The following is a 23,017-nucleotide window of genomic DNA, read 5'->3' as shown; positions in this document are numbered from 1 at the left end:
AAAGTAGTTATGGTTTATTGTATTAAACTATAATTTTTATTTGGGATTTTTTGGAATCCTATACTATGAGATCAGAAGGAATGATTGTTATTTGTATTTCAGTTTTGCTCATTGTTGACCATGATAATAAATACAATACAACTAAAAGGAAGACTGCAACCAAGAAATCAGAAGGAGGCTGCAACTGGGAAGGGCAACCATGAAGAAGCTAGAAAGGATTCTGAAGTGTGAGGATGTGTTGCTGGCAACCAAGATCAAATTAACTCATGTCTAAGTACTCCCAATTACTATGTATGGATGTGAAAGTTGGACAATGAAGAAAGATGACAAGAAGAAAGTTGATTCCTTTGAAATGTGGTGTTGGAGGAGAATTTTACTGATACCATGGTCTGCCAAAAAGACAAATAACTGGGTTCTAAATCAAACCAAGCCAGAACTCTCCTTAGAAGCTAAAAGATTAAAGTGAGGCTATTGTGCTGTGTAACAATATATGAAGACAATATTGATTGGAAAAGACAATAACACTAGGAAAAGTTGAAGGCAGCCGGAAAACAGGAAGACCCAACATGAGATGGCTTGACTGTATAAAGGGAGTCTCAGTCTGCAAGACCTGAACAAGGCTGTTCAGGAGAAATGGGGGAGGTAAATGGCAGGGCCGGGCCTGGCCTTACATAGGCCGCCCGGCCCTGCCTCCACTGATGCCGCCGGGGTGAAACCTTGTGAGCCTCCAGAGCTTGCAAGGCAGGGGAGGGAGGCAGCCCAGCCAGGAGATTGTCCCTTCCCCTTCGAGCAATGGCGGCCGCAGTAAATTGCGGCCGCTCCTTTATCAAAGTTGCCATAGGTCAGAAGAGGCATGATGGCACCTAACACACACACACTGTCTACAATAACCTCTACAACAACTGTGGCTCCAAAGCAATTCCACATATATCTTAAAACATCAGAATCTACAGTAGATGTTTAAAAGAAGTAAAGTTCTATTCTGAAAATTAAAACAAGGAATTTAATAATATTGTCAGTCTAACAACTAACTCAAATATATTCACAACCCAAAAGTTTCTATATCTTTGGATGGGAAACAGAAAACATGAAAGGAAGGGGGGAATCACAGAAAAGAGTCATAACAAAACAGAATATATGACAAATGGAACTCAACAAACAAGATGCAATGGGGACATGAATGAAACACATGATCTTAGAAATGCACATGACGCAGAGCAACACAACCTGCCAGAACAACTTGCACATGTTAATACATGAGATTTCTTCTTTGCCAACTGATTACAAATCTCTTCATTTACTTCTTAAAGATACCCAAGTGTTGATGATTCTAGGCTATTATAACATCGCTGTGACACCCACATAAAATTACACTGATACCATGGCAACTTCTACTAGTCTATGGGACCAGAAGAAGCAAATGAAGTTAGCCTGCTTCCACTGCATTTAGTGGAGAGACAAGAGGTCAGTCCCATTCATCTCTAGTTAAACCTCAGGCACCATGTGCTGGGAATTATTTTTTTTCCTTTCTGAAAGCCACTGCCAAAATAGACAATATGGGTTAGCCCAATCTATTTGTGCTTCACTGGGTAAGTAGATATTGGGAAGAGGCAATAGAGCTTGGCAAATGAATGTGGGCCTGCACCAACATGGGTAACCACCTCCCTGGTGCAAGTAGCATATATGCTGGCACAGGGGGCAAAGAGGGTGGTGGGTAGGCACAGCTCTGTGGCACCTGACCCAGATGCAGGATGATATGCTGACCTAAACCTGACCATTGGCACAGCTCGGGGTGAGCCAGAGGTGTTCCCAGGGGTGGAGCTGACTATAATTGGTTTCCTCTGGCCATTCAGCCCGGGAACACTCCCCATGTATGGGAGTTTTTGAGGTAGCCAGGGTTTTTAAGAACCTCGCTGCCAAGCCATGCCACCTGGAAGCCCTCAGAAGGCAGCATAGCAGTGCAACAGCAGCACTGTCCCTGGTCGCCCAAACCCTGTGGATTGGGTTGTAAGCTAGGTAGACCGATTGTCTTATTCAGTGTAAAATGGCCACACTATGATAAATGTGAATTTGGCACAAAAAAGGGTACATAAATAGCCAAGAAAAATACACAAAGCATAAATGGAGTATACATGCATACAAATTATTATTATTTGTTCAATTTATTAGACCGCCTTACCCCTGAAGGGCTCAGGGCGGTTTACAGGCAACTGGACACAATATATTACAACTAAAACAATCGAATAATCCAAATTAAAACAATAAATACAATAAAAACAGTAGCAGCAATAACCTTTCATAATTAATTAATTAGGTGGATGACGTCCAGTACTAAACCCCAGGAGGGGACCAGCAGATTTTCAGATAAGCCAATGACATATAGGACAACAGAGAGAGGCGGACTCAGTGGCCAACCTCCCCAAAAGCCTGGTGGAACAGCTTGGTTTTACAGCCCCTGCGGAACTCCCCGAGGTCCTGCAGGGCCCTACAGCTGGAGGAAGAGCATTCCACCAGGCAGGGGCCAGGGCTGTAAAAGCCCTGGCCCAGGTGGAGGCTAGCTGCATCATAGAGGGTCAAGAGACCACCAGCAAATTCTCCTCTGCCGAACGGAGAGGGCGACTCGGGGCCTATGGAGTAAGGCAGTCTCGCAGGTATGAGGGCCCCAGACCATAAAGGGCCTTAAAGGTCAATACCAACACCTTGAAGACAATCCGAAACTCCACTGGAAGCCAGTGCAGACGACACAACAAGAGGGTAATATGATCTCTAACTGAACTACCCATGAGAAGATGGGCCGCTGCATTCTGGACCAGCTTCAATTTCCTGATCAGTCGGAAGGGAAGGCCCGCGTAGAGTGAGTTACAATAGTCCAACCTGGAGGTGACCATTGCATGGATCACTGTGGCCAGGTCGACCTGGGAAAGATAGGGATATGGCTGATGTACTGGTATCCTTTTAGAACTAGGAATGCAAACAACTTGGGGGGGTGGGGGAGTAATGCCCTTTAGGTTTACTGGGATTATATATACCATGTGATGTTATGTACATTTATGCCAGGAAAACTGTCAATTTCTACACATATATCCTTTGTTTAAAGAGCAAGCTACTTTTCCGAGGTTGTGGCAATCATATAGAATCCTTAGGGTCAAAGTGGTATCCCACAAAGACTTGCAGGAAGCATCAACTTTTTCCCTTCCCCCACTTTTCCCTCTTTTCTATACCTGAAAGCCTCCAGAGCCATTCTCTTTTTCCTGCTTCCTTCTCTGTTTCTAGGTTGCCAATGTCCAGGTGGGGTTGGAGATCTCATGGAATCACAACAGATCTCCTAGCTACAGAACTGATCTCTGTCATCTGCAGAGCAGCTGCAATTTCAGGTGATCTCCAGCCCCAACTGGAGGTTGACAACTCTAGTTCAACTGGAAGACATGGCGGCTTTGGAGGATGCAGTATATGTTATACCCTTCTGATGCCCTCCCCTGCCCAGGCTCTATCCCCAAAATCTCTAGGTTTTTTCTAACCTGGACTCAGCAACCTTATTTCTTTTCCACTCAATAGCCAACCTACCTTTATCTGCCCCTCTATCTATCTGCCTTCCTGCAATTCCTGGTTCATGAAAACTGTGCATCATATTTTAAAGGTTGGCTCCACTTGCTTGGTACGGAACTGTCAAGGAATTGTAGGGTGGAACCATACTTTCCCCTTAATCCTCTCCCCATGCTATTTCCTCTTTTCATTTCCCTGGCAGCCCCCATATCCTTTTTCCTTTCCCTCCCTCATTGTCTGCTTCTCAGACATTCATTAAGCTATCTTTTATATATCTTCCCTCTTCAGCTGTAGTATACTGATCATTTATTTGCTTCATTTATATTAGTGGTTCTCAACCTTCCTAAAGCCGCGACCCTTTAATACAGTTCCTCATGTTGTGGTGACCCCCAACCCTAACATTTATCCATTTTACAGATGGAGAACACTGATGCAGAGAGTCTTAGGCGACCCCTGTGAAACAGTCATTTGACCCCCAAAGGGGTCCCGACCCCCAGGCTGAGAACCACTGATTTATATGCTGCCTTTCTCCATAGTGGGGTTCCTATCAGCTTACATTATTCTCTTCTCCTTTTGATCTGTACAAAAGATTAGACTGAATACATGTAGGTGGCTCTAAACAGAGTCATAGCAGGGGAAATGGCGCCCAGAGCAAAATGGTGCCCCCCGTGCACCCTACCCGCTGCACTTCACTTACCTGAGCCAGTGGTGGTCCTGGGCAGCCTGGTGGGGCCTGGCAGGGTGGGGCCAAGGGGTGCTCGGGTGCCAGCTCTGCTGGGTCTGGCAGGCTGAGGCCAGGCCAAGGGACACCCTGTGGCAGCCCTGCTAGGTCACTCCTTCAGCCTCCGCCCTTATTTATTTATTTGTCTTGTATACCGCCCTCCCCCTGAGACCCGTATGCTGTGCTTACCTAACAACAACCACTATTGGAATCCTTTGCTTAAAGTCACAGGCATTCCTTTTCTCCTTTTGGATTTTTTTAAGTCCCCCAATTTCATATTTTTCTGAAAGTGTGGGGTATTTTCACGTTTGTAAAAAGATCTGTCTTGCCTGTTCACCTCTCTAGTCTATAGATTTAGACATACTCACATTTGACTGACTTTGCTCTTAGTATATAAATGATTATTTGCCTGTAAGTTAAGAAGTAAATTAAAATGCTTCACCCTCTTAATAATTTGATTATTCAGCTTTACTAAAGTTGTGTCCTACAATGCCAAGATGCATCCTAAGCCAAGACATCTCATTATTCATTTTGGAGCATTTCCAGCTTCCCTTGCATTATGGCCAGTGATAGGATTTCTTGAAGCTCTTTTATAAATTATCTCTAATGAAATATATCCTGTACGCTGTGGCAGAGATGCTGACATTTTCCTTCACTGTTAGTACCAGTGACATGGTTATTTACTCATGGCTATTTCATCCTAGATTCATTTATATTTTGTCTCCCTAATTAATACTTTGTTAGCTCTAATGGTGTGGTTGCAAAAGAATTGCATGAATTCATGAATTGGATGCATTACTGCAGTAAATATTAGTGTGCATTGAAACTTAAGTGTTGAAGGCAACCTCACAACTCATTGAACAAACACAATTGATGCATGTATGCATCAAAAACACATAGCATAAATACCTACCTACCTTCAAACACCCATACACATCCAGCCCAAACAGGTTTCTTAGATGCATGTCCCAGTGTTTAAAGAAATATGAATATAGTATCCACAATGTACACATGAGCAGCATAAGAGTTGACAACAACCTGGATAAAAATGTCTCAGTATGTAGAAATGAGCAGCTGAAACTTTTCATAGCATAAGGATATATAACATCATGCAAATAACATCCTATTAAGCCTTTGTTCAAGGAACAGAACATTTTATTATCCAGGTTGTTGATAGCTGCATACAGGTGCACTTGCTGTAGCTATGTCTACTGTGTAAAATATGTAGTATAAATGCATCTGTTGGGAGACCAAGTAAACATACTAAGGCAATCTGGTTTCCCCACAGAGTTGTTTTCCACAGAGACGAACATGGAGGAAGTACATTCAGTATAACTTAAATTGGCTCAAAGAACGTTAATTATTCACTGAGTATAAAGCCATTAGGATGATTCAGTTGCACATGGAACTTAAAAATAAGCATCTAATACATATTATGTAAAAATTATTAAACAGTAAAATATAATAGAATAGAATTTGAATTTCAATATTAATATAGGGTATTGTATATTGGTCCCTTTAGTCTACTCATACCCCTCTCCTGATATTTCTGCTCCCTCTACATGACATATCAGTTAAAGTTCTTACTATGAGTTTGTTAAGAAATAACAATGTTTTCCTACTCACCTATGGGAAAAAGCAGAATGCAGTGGAAATAAATCATAATGGAAATAAATACTGGAATAAGCATCATAGAAATAAGCACAGAAAATAAGGCATAATGGGAGCTAGAAGAAAGCTGAAGAAAGTAACCAGCTGAGTAAAATGGGACTTACTTATGAGTAGATTTGCATAGGGTTGACTTAGACAGTCACATGTAAGCTTTTTGCTTGCTCAGTTTCTAAATTCTGAATCAAGTATGTGTAATGTTTTAGAACTGTGTCTAAGGTTGCTTTGTAGGTTATGACAGCTGCAATTAATCACTAAGAGACATTGCAACCCAAAGGGAGTGGAGTGACAATAGGGAAGCATTATTTTACACTGCAGCCAAGCTGTCTGTCTATGAAGCTTATTTACCTTCAAGTTAATCAAAGCTCTGCATACGGTTGCATCACAAGTAGGAACTCATCAGGTAAACTCAGCCTCAGGAGAAACTTCTCTTTTGGCCTCCGGCCTTAGTTGCCTGCTTCTTATGCAACCGACTTAGACCAATAAAGGCTTAATTGAGACCTGATAGATGAACATTCCATCCTGTTTATTGAATAACTCAGTTCTATGGGAAGAAGTATATTTTTAACTTGCTTAAGCTGGCAATCTTGTTAAAAGGTTTTGACCCAGGCAGTGAAACACGTGGCCACCCATGGTATTGCTGTCTGTTTTAGCAGGTTAATAATGATTAATTCTTACCACTTGATTAGACTGCTTCAAGGGCATTTCTGCTGCTAAGGTTAGATCCTCTCAGAGCCTCCTTTCTACCATGAGTCAATGTCTATAATAATCTACATATTTCATTTCTTCCAGGCTGTTCTCGGGGTGGGGTGGTAGGGTAATCCCCCAGTTTCCTCTGTAGCATCTTTATATTAATTAGTGGCAATATCTAACAACTTTTGTGGGCTTTCTTCCCTCATAATGTTTGATTTTCAAGTAGAAAAAGAATAGTAATCTGGATATAAACCACTGCACCCTTTCCTTCAGCCTCCCCCCCCCCCAAATCCAATCCATGCATATTCTAATCCACTGCTGGCAGAGGCAGCAAAAATGCATATGTAAACAACAATTAAAATTAACAAATGTAAGTCTTCAGTTCACTGACATTTCTTCAAATCTAAAATAGCTGGCTGGAATTCATCCTGCAATTCAAGTTACCATCCATATATACCATATACCATCCATACACGTATACCAGCCATACAACATATACCATCCATACACCTACTTTTATTTCTCTACAGCCCTTTTCGCTGATCCACCAGCTCCCATCTTTAAATTCTGTATGCACTCCAGAATCATCATGAGCACTCAAAGACACCACAGCAACTCATCTCATAGCTAGGGAGACTCACTTTCTTGATTGCTAAGATCCTGTGACATCACAGTAGCTCAACCAATAGCTAGAAGATTTTTTGAAACCGCAGTCTGTGTCTCCCTCTATTTTGCCATTTCTCTAGCATCAAAGAAGAAGAAGAGTTTGGATTTATAGCCCTGCTTTCTCTCCTATAGGAGACTCAAAGGGGCTTACAATCTCCTTTCCCTTCCCCCCTCACAACAAACAACCTGTGAGATGGGTGGGGCTGAGAGAGCTCCGAGAAGCTGTGACTACCCCAAGGTCACCCAGCTGGCATGTGTGGGAGTGCACAGGCTATTCTGAATTCCCCAGATAAGACTCCACAACTCAAGTGGCAGAGCGGGGAATCAAACCTGGTTCCTCCAGATCAGAGTGCATCTGCTCTTAGCCACTACACCACTGCTGCTCCTTTGAGATAGTCTAACTTTGAGGGCTTTGAGATAGTGATCATACCTTGAGTGGGTTTTGGTAAACACACAGAAACAGCAGCCCATGATAAATCATGGTATGTGTAGGATACTGTTCCTTTCTTTGTTCCTCTGCTTACCTGTTTCTCCCCATGGCACCTCTCTCCAACCAATTTGAAGACAGACCCCTCTTCAAGTAACCCTCTGAAACTCACCTGAAAGTAGATTACCTTTGAGGCTTGAAACAAGACCTATATTTGCATTAAAACTTCTGTTTGGAATTGTGCTAGACACTACGGCTTAAATCCCACAGAGAATTTCTGCTTCTTGAAGAATTTTCATCTGTGGATCATGACCTTCTTGTCCCCCAGCCTCCAGCTGCAACTCCAAATGCCTGCTGAAATGCAGCTTCAGTTTAACAAAAACTGTGTTTCGTAGCCATTTTGGGCTGCAACAGGAAGGGGAAGGTGAGAAAACTATACTCCACTGGTGAAAATCCTTCCATCAGGAGAAAAGCTGCACGGGATCCAACTCCATAACCAGACCCATGTCTGTTTCTCTTTGGCTTCTGAACATTCACAGAAGGATACTCATCTGTTTCCAACTTTCCTAAACATCCATGAAGAATGGAAAACCTGCCATGTGTGCATTCAAACAATAAAATAAAAGGTGAGTTAAATGGCAAAGAGCTACCAGTAGACAAATATATATAGGAATGTACTCCTTGAATATTAAACTGCCCTGGACAGCAGATCCCATGCTTATACAGTGTACCTGTGGACATGCAGAAGAGGAGTCATCATAGACGCTGAGGTTTTACTGCAATGCTGCTTCCTGCTTCTTTGGTTTTCACATTATTTTCATTCTCTTCAATGCACTACCTAATCACATTTCCCCACTGAAAACACCCACTCCATTGGGAGGGGAATCAGAATTTCCAGCATTGTCTTTCTTCGCCACCCAAGACAGTAGGAAATCATCAGCCTCCACATCAGATGCTGTGGCATCTGTTCCATGTTTCATTCCTAAACAGTTTAAGATAATTACAGCTCCACATTTAGTCTACTTGAATCAACAAGCTGGCATAGAGGAAACAAAAGCTCTTTCTATATTGTGTTGGAGGGTTCTGGCTCTGCAGATCTGATCTCATCCCTGGAGCTGACTAACCATGGCTGAATCACAACCCAAGGACCCTATGCACATACAAGCATGAGTGAACAAGGCAGACATAACATTATATAAAATTTACAGGATTTAAAGAAACAGGACTATCCTTTCATAAGCAGAACCCCAGTTCAGTTCACGTTCAACTGTGACTCGGTTTTAAACCAAGCCAATTCAAATTTTGGACATTTGTTCTCCAATCAGCAATGGCATTTATAACCCCAAGCTTCAAATTTATGCTCAAGCTCTTTTGCCACTTAAATCTACTTTGCCCTTTTTTGTAACAGGAGGGGATGGTACCTGATGTGTTTTTAGCAGCTCCCTCTCCATTCTGCAGTTTGCTATGGAAAGATGGCAGGAGATTAGGAGCAGCAGTGGCGTAGTGGCTAAGAGCAGGTGCACACTGATCTGGAGGAACCGGGTTTGATTCCCAGCTCTGCTGCTTGAGTTGTGGAGGCTTATCTGGGGAATTCAGATTAGCCTGCGCACTCCCACACATGCCAGCTGGGTGACCTTGGGCTAGTCCAGCTTTCCAGAGCTCTCTCAGCCCCACCCACCTCACAGGGTGTTTGTTGTGAGGGGGGAAGGGAAAGGAGATTGTCAGCCACTTTGAGTCTCCTACAGGAGAGAAAGGGGGGATATAAATCCAAACTCTTCTTCTTCTTCTTAACCAGAGGTGGGATCCAGCAGGTTCTCACAGGTTCCCGAGAGTAGGTTACTAATTATTCGTGTGTGCCTGCTAGAGAGTTTCACGAAACACCACATTTTTCCACGTGATTTTTACCTTCATTATGCCTCTCCATGTCTCCAGCTGTTCTGCAAGAACTTGAAGCAGTCTAGCAGGAGGTGCACCGGCGTGCGTGGCACCCCAAGCCTGCCTCCAAGCCTCAAGTGACTTTAGTGGCTGCTGGCCTCTGCCACAGCCCCCCCCAGGAATGCCCTTAATTCCACAGAATGCCTGGTCACTACCCCGTCATGTCCTCCGCCTAGCCCCACATGCCACGCCTGGCCAGTTTTCTTTTGAATCCCACCACCATGGGAACCTGTTACTAAAATTTTTGGATCCCACCACTGTTCTTAACTAATATTTTGGATAACTGGTGGTCCATCTACAGTCCATATTTGTATACCCTACAATATATCATGAAGAAAATAGGTTACATGCAATTAATTCTCATACCAGGGTTCACTTGCTTAGTACTTCCCACCCATCCCATTCCAATCCTGATGGCTTTTCCTGGTACCTCATTTACTTTGCACTGTTCTACTAAACTCTAGCTTCAGAAACAACAGTGTGATTCTAACCAGAGTCACACCCAGCTAAGCCCACTCAGTTAATAGAACAGTGTAGTGCTGCCTGGGAAATTGGGATTGAACTGCAAATGAAGGGATTCTCAAATGTAGATTGTCAGGTTGACACAGCTGCTGAATTTTTACAAAAGAACTGTTGGAGTTAGAGTCACTCAGTAAATCTGGACATTGGAGTGGACTAAATCACTGCATAAGTGTTATCTCTTGTTCCTCTCTTTGTCTGAGCTTGGGAACTGCCCTCTGGTGTCCCTCCTTCAACCTTTTTTTTGCACACCTCTCACAATGGAGACTGATGTTTCTGCAAGATTCTCTCATGGAAGCCAATATAGCACACCTGCACTTGCATGGCACCAGAAAATCTGGCCACCTGTTTAGAAAAATGTATTCTTTAGATCAGACTTTCTATCTTTCTATCAACTGTAACAAGAATGTGAACAGAATCTACTTGAATAAATGTAAGTTTTATCTTTATTAAAATTTAATACTCGGGAGGATTGATTTTACTGCACTCAGTATCACACTTTGATGAGTGTCCAAACCCTGCTATATTAACCAAATATACCCAATAGGAACCTCCCTTCAAATATGCACAAGGATTTACTAAGGACAGAGACCAATGTTAGGTTCTTCCCTGATAACTAGGCATAGTTAAAGTGTATTGCTTTAATTTGTTGGCCTTCAGTTGGGTACAGTTATAAATTTTAACCAAGGTCCTTGCACATTGATTGGTTTGGTTCACATCCTGTTTGCCAGTGGTAAAAAGGGAGACTATTTTATGATGGACTGTTTGCCTGTTTATCAACCATTTATGGTTGTTTGGCAGGTTGCTTCCCTATATTCCTTCCTGACAAATAGCGGCACTAGAGTCAACTAGGCCATAATAGCGACAGGGGGCAGGGCACATGGTGATCTCTGGAGCAGTGAGCATACATGCCCTGGGCTGGCTTGGCAGCTGAGCCACACCCAGCCTGATTGCGTTGGCGCACAAGTGCAAGGGGTGGAGCACGCTCCCTATATATTAGGCAGCATGCGGTTGCTCCAGCCTTCATCGACCCCACCCTCCCTCCCTATTTGGGCAGGGTTTTTTTGCTGCTCATTCTGTTGCAGCCTTGGCGGTTTGGGCAGAGGAGCACAACCTTATGGGGGGGCGAGCGTGCATGCTGGACCTCCCCACAGTTGGGGGCCTCCATAAGAGGCTTGGGGTGGGGCAGGCTCATGACACATGCCGCGGAGGCCTCTGCAATCGAGCCTGACACCCCAGCAGGAAGAGGGCCACAACGGGCGGGCGCCCAGGTGGCCCAGTACCTTCTCTGTCCTCCCCAATATGGATTCAGTCATGGATTCAGCTGACCGGCTGCTTGGATGTGCTCCTCTTGCTTGCCCAGCTTCTGCCTCAATAAAAAGGGCTGCGGCCGATTTTAATTCCAAGACGTATCCTGTGGTTATTCACCAGATAAAACCTCTGCATATCTGGGCGCAATTGGCTTTCACACAGCTGCAGCTGCCATTTCCTTCAACATAACACTAGAGGAATTCGCTAGAAAACTTTATAACTGAATGCTGGGCTCACCATGGCCAGGACCAGCATTGAGCTCTAACCACCATCACTTTCCAAGTTCACATGGAAACTGTGGAGAAACTGAATGCAGTGGTTGCCGGGAACTGAATCTGGGGGTGGTGGGGAAACTGAATGCTGGGTTCAGCGTGGCCAAACCCAACATTCATCTCTCCCTGCAATCAATTCTCCCTGCTACCACTTCTCAAGTCCATATGGACTTAGGAAGCAGTGTTGCGGAGAGATGCAATTTTTTGGGTTCAGACCCAATTTTTGGGGGGAAAGCTGAATAAAGCCAATATGGGATATCAGCTTTTTTAAAAAAAATTCTAAGTCTTAAATTCAAACCCCCAAAATTCAGCTCTCCCTGACACTGCTTCTTTAACCGACTCCATTGTATCTTAGGTCTTCCCCTTTTGATGCTGCCTTCACATTTCCGAGCATTGTTGTTTTTTCCAGTGAACCTTGTCTTCTCATATTGTGATCAAAGCGTGACAGCCTCAATTTTAGCTTCTAGGAAGAGTTCAGGCTTGATTTGATCTAAAACTTACTTTAGTAAGTCCTTTAGTAAAAGCTGCTAGTTTGTTTTCATTTGCAATGCTCTGCACATGCACAGCTTTGAGGGGGGGGGGGGACCCTCCTCAATGCCAATCTATCAGGTGACTGAGACACTCTATACCAGCTGAACAGATCAGGTGATCAGCTTACATTTGATCAAATTGATAGAAACCATAATTTAAACTGGAACATGGCATTAAGAGGGGAGGAAGAAGAGAGAAGGAAGAAAGATGAGGGGAAAAAATAGATGGACCTAGCCAGATTTTGCAGGTAATCAACACCTATTATGTAAGCGATAATTTCGTAATAAACCTTATTCAAATTTTATTTCCTATACTTCAGTTGCTTTTCACAATAGTATGCAGTCTAACATCTGCTACATAGGGTAACCAAACTCAGGTGGGGCCTGGAGATCTCCTAGTATAACAGAGATAAGTAATCCTGGAGAAAATGGCTGCTTAGACTCTATGGCTGATTCCACATGGGCCAAAAACAGCAGTGTGAAAACGGTGTGAAAAGGTTTAAAAGGGTTTAAAACGGTTTGAAGGGTTTATTCTGTTTTCACACCATTTTCACACGGCTGTTCTTGGCCCATGCGGAATCAGCCTATGGCATTGTACCTTGATGAGTTTCTTTTGACTCCCTAACCACCACCACCACTACCCCCAGGTTCCAGCCCCCAAATCTCCAGGTATTCTCCCAATCCAGAGCTGACAATCCTTCATACATTGGTACATTTTCTAACGTTCACTTACAAACTGATTTCTAATTAGTCAGAATATGAGCTTTTACATGTCAAACACATTTATACATTGCTTGTAAGCAAACATTCCAGAATAATGAATATCTTTCATCTGTTTCAATGTTATTGTTTCTTATCTTAAGTGAAAAATGTTGACCATAAAAAATCCCATAAAGGTGTCAAAATGTCACCATAGCTGAAGATGAATGTATGACTGAAATATTATCATTTCTGAAAGGATTCATTTTCAGACATTTTCAATTCTTTTGACTTTTTATGGAGGGAGGGAGCTATGCTGGATAAATGCAAATTGACATAGTGAGTAAAGTGTTTTTAAAAATCCATTATTCACAAACTGAGTCTTGCTCTGGAGAGATAATTGGGAAGATAAGCAGACCCCCATTGATGTGAGATGACAGTCGTGGTACAATATTAGAGTCACTTGAATGCCAAGGCAGAATTGAAGAGGATGTAAAGTGTGAAGGAGAAATCTTTTGACCACTCAACCATGTAATCATAATCAAGCAACTGAGGCAGCTGCTAAACAGGGCAGAAGTTCTTAGAAAGCACAGTGATTTTGTTTGTCAAACAGAATGAAATGGGAGGAGGAGAGCAAGTCAGAGGATAGAATAAGGCTTAAGTGGGAAGGCTCAAGATATGATAGATTCAGGTTTAACAAGAGATTGTGTTGGAACTTAGAGGTGAAGTATACCTTACAATAATCTGCATCTCTCTGTAGGCCCTTGTAAAATCTAGGGCAAAACAATTACTGATATGATATTGTCACTCTGTACATGGTCAACAGGCAATGAGATGAAGGTGAGGCTAATGAATGTAACAACATCCACTGTGTTTACATAGCTATTATAGGGAGAAAGGATGTTCTTTAAAATCCTTGATTCTCATAATCAGTAATTAAGTCCTAAAAATGATGCTTTAGACTAGGTATAATTCCATGCCCCCAACCCCTTTCCCCCGATGATGCACTGAGGGTTGATTTGAAGGGTCAAACCAGCACTGTGGATATATAACCTTTCCTGTGTGCTCGATCAAATTATCAATTCTGTGCTGCTGCCCTCCACTTGAGTTTTCATAATGTATAGGTATTCATATTTTCCCTCAGTTGTAGGTAAAGGGGGGGGGGGTTGCCAAAAAGTCACAGCTGACCTATGCTGGCCACATTGAGTTTTCAAAGCAAGAAATGTTCAGAGATTCCACTGCCTGCTTCTGCATAGTGACCCTAGTATTCCCTGATGGTCTCCCATTCAAATTCATACTAGGGCCCACCCTGTGTAGCTTCCAAGATATGTTAAGATGGGGCTAGCCTGAGCCATTCAGGTATGATTAGGGTGATGATTTTTGATAGGGAAATGACCATACTGGTCTACTTCTTTAAAGCTTAGTAACCCATGACTATATTTTGTTAAAAAACAAAACCTAGTCCCATGTAACGTTTATTGGTCCAGTGACAGAGATTAATGGAATGAGGGATGACTTAAAATAAATGTAATATGAAGGACAATTCAGACATCTTGTACAACAGCCATTTTCAAGGATACCATGTTTGTTAATTTAAGGCAAGTCCTCTAATTACCAGTTTCTTAATAGCGTTAAATATAAGGTAACAAGAGGGGACCTGAAAGAAACTTGTGAGAGCAGCTATTCCATTCCCCCCATCTTTGCATTCCCTCCTCCTTTCTATCCCCTTCACCTTCTCTATCTCTCTATCTCTCACTTTTTCTCCCTTCTGTTACCCCTTTTCCTACTGGGCCTTTCCCAGAGGCGGAGCGAGGGGAAACTCCGCTTGGGGCATTGCGCCCCACCACACCCTGTTGGCACTATGCCTCTGGCCTTTCCACACAAGCCCCTGAAAATGTTTTGCAAACATTTTTTAAAAACTCATTTGTCTGCACTCACCCCCTCAAAAATGCTTCTGGGCTGACATTTTGTGCTGCTTTCATTTTTAAAAAAACAGATCTGTAAATTTGAGTAAATATGGGGTTTTAAAGCCCTGAGCTGTGATTCTCTGTAGGTCGTGTCCACATAGCTACATAGACATGACCCTGCCCAATTTTTTTTAAATGATGGAAATACATTCTGAGACTGCTAGTGCAAGCACAGAAAATGACACTGACAAGGAAGTCTGGGGATGGGAAACATTTTAAAGGGATCTGCACAGCAAGTGAAAATGGTTCAACAAAACAAATGCTTCCAGAAAACTGTTTTCAAAAAAAGAATCACTTGGGAACAGAATGCAAATAAAACATTTTGAGGCAGGAAATAAAATGTTGTGGGCTAAAAACCATGCAAAACTCCATGAGAAAAAGTTTCATTTCCTGCCTCACAACGTTTTATTTGGTTTGTGCAGAAAAAACCACTATCTCTCCCTTCCATGCTTGTCACTTTCTGCCCCCACTCCATCACTCTTTCTGACCCCTCATCACCCTCTTGGCCTCCCATATGCTTCCTCTCCCCCACCCACAGCAGCACTGGTAAAGACAGCATTCCCATCCGCCTACCTGCTTCCTGCCTCCCCTCAGCAGTAACGGCATCACCAGCTCCCCCAGAATCATAACAGATCTCCACACTAGAGAGTTCCCCTTAGGGCTGCTAGTTCTAGGTTCAAAAATGCCTGGATATTTGGAGGTGTAGCGTTGAGAGGGTGAGGTTTGGGGAGGGAAGCCACCTCAGGAGCATACAATCAACCCCTCCTCCAAAGCAGGTATTTTCTTCAGAAAATCTGATCTCTGTCATCAGGAAAGCAGTTGTAATTCTGGGTGATCTCCAGATCTCACCTTGTTCCCCTAGAAAAAATAGCTGCTTCGGAGGGTGGAGTCTGCTGAGATATCTCCTTTCCTCAAACCCCACTCTCCCCAGGCATTACCTCTCAAATCTCCAGGAACTTCTCAAGCTGGAGTTGGCAACCCCTATTTCCTTCCCATTCAACAACCAGCCTATCTCTATCTGCTTCTCTGTCTTCAGATTTCCTTCTCTCCCTGCCACCCTCTCACTCGAAAAATTATGGTGTTTCTCAACTAGGTGGTGGAGGAAACCAAAGCAGCTTACATTAGTCTTCTCTCCTCCTTTTAATCCACAAAGCTATCCTATAAGATAGGTTAGGTTGAAAGTATATGAAATAACCAGTGAGCTTTTACAGGGTCTCACAGACTCTGCTCTGAAACTCTAACTGCTACATCACACTGGCTTTCATAGAGAGGCTGCTATTGAACAGTAGCATGCAGCCAGGTCTAGCTGAATTATGAAAGTCAGGTGGTATCAAGTCATCCAGAGGTTGATTCCAGGCCTAGGCTTGCCAACCTCCAGGAGGGACCTTTTCTGCAATTGCCACAGGGATGTGGAATGACTTCCCTGATGAGTGCGGGGTGGATTGAATGGAGACGCTTGGGATGGAATGGGGCTATTTGGAGTTGGGAAGGGTGGAATGGGGAGGCTTTGAGTGGGGACTGGTTGAAATGGGGAGTCTTGGGCCAGGCTGGGAGAAAGTGGGGGAGGGAGTGGGGAGGGTTGGGCTGGAATGGGAAGGCAGTGCATAGCAACGTGATGCTGCCCTGCTGGCCTGGTTTGCAGTTTGGGGTTTGGGACAGGGCAGTGGCGTAGCATCACGGGGATGGGTGGGAGGTGTGCATGATGCACTGGGTGCATGCCCCTGTGGGGGCATGGCAAGGGTATGGAGGGTGTGTGGTGGGATGTTGTGGGGGTGTTCCATGGCAGGGCAGGGGGATGGGGGCATGGCAGGGGTGCAGGGTGCATGCGTGCCCTGGGCACATTCCCCCTCGCTCTGCCCCTGGGACAGGGTGGGCATGCTTGGACCGGGTCAGTCAGGCAGTACATGACAACCTAGCACTGCCCTGCTGCCCTGCCATTTGGGAGCTGGGAGAGGGTGAGCAAAGCAGTGGGGAGGCTTGGGCCAGGCCAGCAAGGCAGCGGACAGCAACCTGGCACTGCCTTGCTGGCCTGGCTTGCTGTTTTGGGGGTGGAAAGGTGGCTGGAGTGTGAGGGACTCACTTCTAACCCTTACTCAATTATGTATTAGGATGATCTGTCAACCCCCCCGCCCCTCCCGCAAGCACTGCTGGGATACGAATACTTGAAAAAAAATCAAACAAAGCTACTTACGATCCTAGTGCTTCCATGAATATGAATGTTTTCCGTATATTGGTGGTTTGTTTCTTCCAGGAACTGCCCTCCTCCTCTTGTTTGCGGCCCATATTCTCCAGTGTTGAAGCTGAGTGTTCTGTTAGGATATTGAAAAATTGTGAAAGTTGAATTTTTTAAAAATGAGGGAAAGTATGCTCCTAAAATAAGAAAACACAGTTGCTAATTCTAACTTACTGATACCTTCTTGTCTGTCTGTGGTTCAGCTACGTTTCACATCACTGCTGCAGTCAGTGGGCAAAATATTACTGATCTATGTTACAATACCTTGCAATGATGGTTCAGAGCCAACAGCCATTCCCTCTTGAGCAGAAGAATCCACTTTTTACTGCTGGTCTCGATTTTTAAAATTTAGATCAGTGCCTTTGCCCTTTTTTATGATCAAATTCATATTCTAAGCCAGCAGTCTAGATCTGCAATATATCTTTACTATGATGTTGCTGTAGTTGCTCAGTGATGATGGAGAGGGCCTCTTGTGACCTACCAAACCCGCACCACCTTCTTATCTTCTTCAGGCACAGAGCCACTCACTGACATGTCCTGAAATTTTTTTTTCTGCCTTTTCCCCTTCAGGAACTGAGATGTTTCAGAAATATGGTAGCATTTGGTTTAAGCACTTTCCCTCTGCCCTGTAACACACCCAGAAGGTGAAGGATGCCCATTGACTTAATTCCTTCCTAGACTGACCTTTCACTAAGGCCCTCTAAAATAAATATTTGAGGCAAATTTAAAAGTTAAACAGATTAAAGATTTATTAACAGATAGGGGGGACAGGAAAGGAGGAATAATAACTTGGAGATGGATTTTGATGAAGTAAATAAGTCAGGAAGAAGGATAAATATATACACTATACATGAAATGTTAACACAGAAGATCAGGAGTTTGTTCCTCTGCGAGCACTTAACAAGATCATTTTCAGTTCAGCTTAGATGTTATACAGTCATACCTCGGTTTTCGTTGGTAATCCGTCCGGATTATTTCGGCGAAAACCGAAACCAACAAAAACCGAGGCTACGCTGTTTGTGCAGGCACAATGCAAACGGCGTAGCAATTTACACAAAAGTTGCCTTGGATTTCATCAGCATGCTATTATATTGCAACTGTGACATATGATATCATTCTAAGCAATTACTAGGCTATTAGAAGAACAGTTGTTTTTATACCCTGATTTTCTCTTTCTTTAAGGATATCTTGTGAGGTAGATGTGTCTAAGAGAGTTCAAAGAGAACTGTGACTAACCCATGGTCACACAGTTGACTTCATGTGGAAGAGTGGGGAAACAAACCCAGTTCACCAGATTAGAGTCTGCTGCTCTTACTCCCTATGCCACATTGGTGTATGGAGCAGTACTGATGCATGTTTTGTATTACTTTTCAGTGATGGAGGATATTTGACTGTCATTGGAGAAGATATTTGTTTATACATACAGAATAGGAATGCTCATAATTACCATAATGAATCAATTTTGGAAATCATCAGTTACAAAATCCTTATTCTATTCTATCAGCCTCCTCACAATAGTAATTATGAATGCTATTTCTATTAATGTGGCTGTCTGCACATTTGCATGTTAAACACATGTCTGGGAATATTAGATTCTCACACAGTGGCAATGATAGTAGTTTACAGTTGCTTCAGGAGTTAGAGGATCTCATTGTGCTGGGTTTGTGTTATATAATACCGTATATACTCGCGTATAAGTTGACTTTTTCAGCACATTTTTTGTGCCAAAAAGCCCTCCTCGATTTATACACAAGCCACCCACTGCTGCCCCCCCACCCCTGCTGCTGCGCCACCACCGCCCGTAGTCCCCCTCACTCACTCACTCACTCACTCACTCACTCACTCACTCACTCACTCACTCACTCACTCACTCACTCACTCACTCACTCACTCACTCACTCACTCACTCACTCACTCACTCACTCACTCACTCACTCACTCACTCACTCACTCACCCACCCACCCACCCACCCACCCACCCACCCACCCACTCACTCACTCACTCACTCACTCACTCACTCACTCACTCACTCACTCACTCACTCACTCACTCACTCACTCACTCACTCACTCACTCACTCACTCACTCACTCACTCACTCATCTTTTCCTTTCCCCGGCCAGCTCTGAGGCTTGACTTCAGGGAAGCTGCTGCTCGAGCAGGGTGTCTCTATGATTTTCTTAAAAGGGCAATGCTCCAAAGATTGCTTAAGCAAAAACAAACAAATAAAAACGAATACTGGCATAGGGGTTTGGGATTATTTGAGAATACTAATATTTTTCAGCCCCAGTATACCTAATATATTTCCAAACCCCTGCATGCTTTGTGATATACACTCCAAACAAGGGCAGAAAGCTCTAGTTCCATCAGTTCCTCTTATTATTTTGCAGCATTTTAAAGACTTCCCCTTGCAGCTGTTGAAGCCAAAAACAAACTGCCCCCACATTTTTTGCTTCTATTTGTAAATAAAAACTTGGGTTTCTTACATCTTTTCAGTTTACAAAATGTTTAAATGGAGAGATAGAAGTTCTATATGGAAGTTCTATGAGGAACAGATGTTAGTCTTAATTATTCATAAGTGCTATTTTACTTTTGCCTCCCAATCCTTTAGTTAGTTCAGAGCAGTATTATTATAGCAATCTTATTAGGTTAATTATGTGTAGAGGAGATGACTGGTCCAAGATCTCCCATTAAGAGTTGGGCAGTTCATTCTTAGTGACACTACTCTGATTCTGACCTTAAGAACAAACTCTTCCTATGATAAACTGGCAGTGGACCCAAAAATATCAATGCATTTGCTGAAGAATAATTCACTGTACTAAACACAGATTCCTGGAAGAGATATTTAACATTGGCAATCGAGAACTTTCTCATTATTCTCTAGAATCAAAGAAATACATTGGGGAGAGCAGGGGGAGGGTAGCTGGCTGCTAAAAGTGCTTCATTTTTCACTTCTCAGGAGCAATGAAAACCTTCACCATTCCCAGAAACAAAATAGATTCTTTTGTTTAAAAGGAACATTCTGGTCGAAATTACAATAGCAAAGAAGCTGCAAGTTCACATCTTGAAACAGCCAGTTAAGATTTTCAATCCCTACTGAAACTGTATTTGCCACCTTTAATTAATGGGGTTACATGATTTTCAAGTGTTCCAGCTCTGGGTTTCAAAGGTTAATTCAACTGTTGTGAAAGAGAAATTGACTCAGTTGCTAAAGCATGACAGCTTCAGTCTATAAACTGCTGTAAGGCTTCAGTATGAATTGGCCTTTTTTTCAATTGTGTTATATTCTCTTGTGAACATTAAGCAGCTTATCGTGATAAAAAGGGGGTCTTCTTAATATATGCTGATGAAAACATTGGGACAATCGAATAGAGTTCTTTTATTGGCAACAGTTGTAGGTGTTGAATTGTAACCAGTATTGCCCTTGACTACAGCAGTGAGTCATGCACTCATAGCAAAGTTTGAAGTGAGTGAATTTTCAGGTAATCCATCATTCCTCAATCTGGAATCAATTAAACTGTTCCTCTCAAAGTTCACTGTTCTACACATCCTGCATACTTGGAGTAGTATGTGGAGCTACTTCGTAAGAACCACTTCTGGGCTGTGTGGCCATGGCATGCAAGGGAGGGGAGGGAGGGGGCCGGCATCTGGACATGGCCTACCCACCGTAGCAGATGGAGAGGGGTGGCATGGAAGGGAAGGGAGGGGAGGGAGTAAGGGGTGGCATGCAAGGGAGGGTGAGGGGCCCAGGCATCTGGACATGGCCCACCCACCCTAGCAGAGGGAGAGAGAGGGGGAGGGGTGGCATGCAAGGGAAGGGGTGTGAGGGGAGGGAGTAAGGGGTGGCATGCACACCTTGCAGGCACCATGCTGATAAGTATATAGGTTTGCCAATAAGACTTTCTGCACATCTAAAAATATGCATCAACATGTTATCAGGCCTACATAAGCACCCGCTTGTGTTAAGAATAGCATGCAAAATGCTGGCGAAAAAACCCTTTGCTGGATACTCCTGTGAGTGGCATGGAATGATCTTGTCTTGGCATAAATGGGCTGGTCATGTTGCTATAATGCAATGCAGCAGAAGCTAGGAATGGAAGTTGGCCAGCTAGGGAAGGGCTATGTTGACTTGTTGGGGACTACATTTTTTATTCACTTCAAATGGTCTCTGTTTTGTAAGTCAGATTCTCATGGGATGTGACTACCTATTATGTTCTAGAAGAGTGGGCAAGCATTCTCTCTTTTTTCAAATAATTTTTATGTTGTAAAAAAAGCTAAAAGAAAAAGAAAAGTAAGTTAACAGTAATAACAATTAGGATATTTTAAAATAATTAGAATGGATCTGTATTTATGATTTCATATAATACACGTAATGTTGATCCACTTGTTATTGAAAAATAAAAAAGATAAAAAAGGGAGAAGATAAGAGAGAGAAAATAAGAAAGACTAACAAGGAAAACAAAAAGGTAAAATGTAAATATTTATTAGGAACTACATTTAGTACATGAAAGAGGAAAAAATAGCATGCTGTTATCTTGCTAGCTAGGAAGAACCTCTGCAACTAACTTCTGAGAAGAAGCAGGATATTAGATGTGAGAGTATCAGTCCAATCCATAAGTAGTCCGTTAATTAATTAATTAATCCATAAATGCTCTTCTGCAGTTTGCACACAAAATGTTTGTCCTCGTGTTGTTCAAATCTTGGTGGTTGTTTTATGCAGACTTCTTCCTTTATTTCTACATATTGGAAGGCAGTCTTTATGTCTAAGTGCTGAACTTGCATCTTTCTTGCAGCTGCAATGCTAAAGAGTAATCTCACAGAAGTATGTCTGACCACTGGTGAAAAGGTTTCATTGTAGCCTTCTCCAGATTTTTGAGAGTAGTCTTTTGCAATCAATCTTGCTTTGTATCTTTCCACTTCCTCTTCTGCATCATGCCTCGTCTTGAAGACCTACTTATATACTACTGCCTTCTTTCCAGGTGGTAGTTTGATAAGTGCCAATGTTTTGTTTTGAGTTAATACTTCAGTGTCTTCTTCTGTGGCATTTCTCCCGTCTCTGCTTCTCTAGCAGGTATTCTGGCAATGTCCTCCCATGTGAAGTGCTCTGGAACCATTGTTTCCTTTGCAAGACAAGCATACCTCAAAGGTGGTATGCCCATGTTTGTTCTGCTGGAATGCCTGGGGCTTGCAATGCCTTCTGGTTGAACAGACTCTGCAGATACTCAATGTGTGCTGTCCATGGTGCTGTCACCCTCAGGTGCTTCAAGTGTATTGTTCATGCCATTCAGACATTCAAGTGAACTATCCATGACATGGTTGCTGCACTTGATTTTGCATTCCTAAGGTGAAATCAGTGGAATCTGCTTTCTCCCTTTCATCAACATAAATTGCATTACATATCTTTAATTCACCAGTCTTACGTAGAAGGATTCTGTTTCCTCTGCACCCCTGAGCATATCCTATGAAAATGCCTTCTTCACATTTCCAGACAAAATGGAATAGTCAATTGATGTTCAGTTCCATGTTCAATTACATATTCAGTCAATAATGTTTTCCTTTCATTTGAGGAATATTCTCCCCCATTGTCTGAGCATAAGGCTACTGGGGTCCTTTGGAATCTGTGGATGACTAATGCAGGGTAAGCTTTAAATTTACTCAGAATTTCACTTTTATGTCTGAGGAAATATGCCATAGTATATTTTCAAAAATCATCTACAAATATGAAAAAGTATATGGTTTCTGATGGTGACCCACACACATCAGTGTCAATAAGCTCCAGGGTTATTTTGTCTTAAGACAAGTTTCACACCTCTCCTCCTGCTGAGTGCAGTAT

At 42.9% G+C, this 23,017-nt stretch overlaps 1 protein-coding gene across 1 annotated transcript in view; it reads right to left on the bottom strand.

Annotated features, from left to right (window-relative positions):
- CAMK1G (calcium/calmodulin dependent protein kinase IG) overlaps positions 1-23,017 on the bottom strand; it is a 62,224-nt gene that overhangs the window by 29,841 nt on the left and 9,366 nt on the right. Inside the window, exon 2 of the mRNA XM_048497437.1 lies at positions 17,143-17,260. Within this exon, the coding sequence (XP_048353394.1) occupies positions 17,143-17,234 (92 nt within the window). The 5' untranslated portion in view covers positions 17,235-17,260. The remainder of the gene's footprint in view (positions 1-17,142; positions 17,261-23,017) is intronic.

The sequence above is a fragment of the Sphaerodactylus townsendi genome, linkage group LG05 (assembly GCF_021028975.2).
Source record: "Sphaerodactylus townsendi isolate TG3544 linkage group LG05, MPM_Stown_v2.3, whole genome shotgun sequence".
NCBI lineage: Eukaryota > Metazoa > Chordata > Lepidosauria > Squamata > Sphaerodactylidae > Sphaerodactylus > Sphaerodactylus townsendi.
Note: the sequence above shows the minus strand (reverse complement) of the source record. Positions and strands in the feature narration are given on the sequence as shown.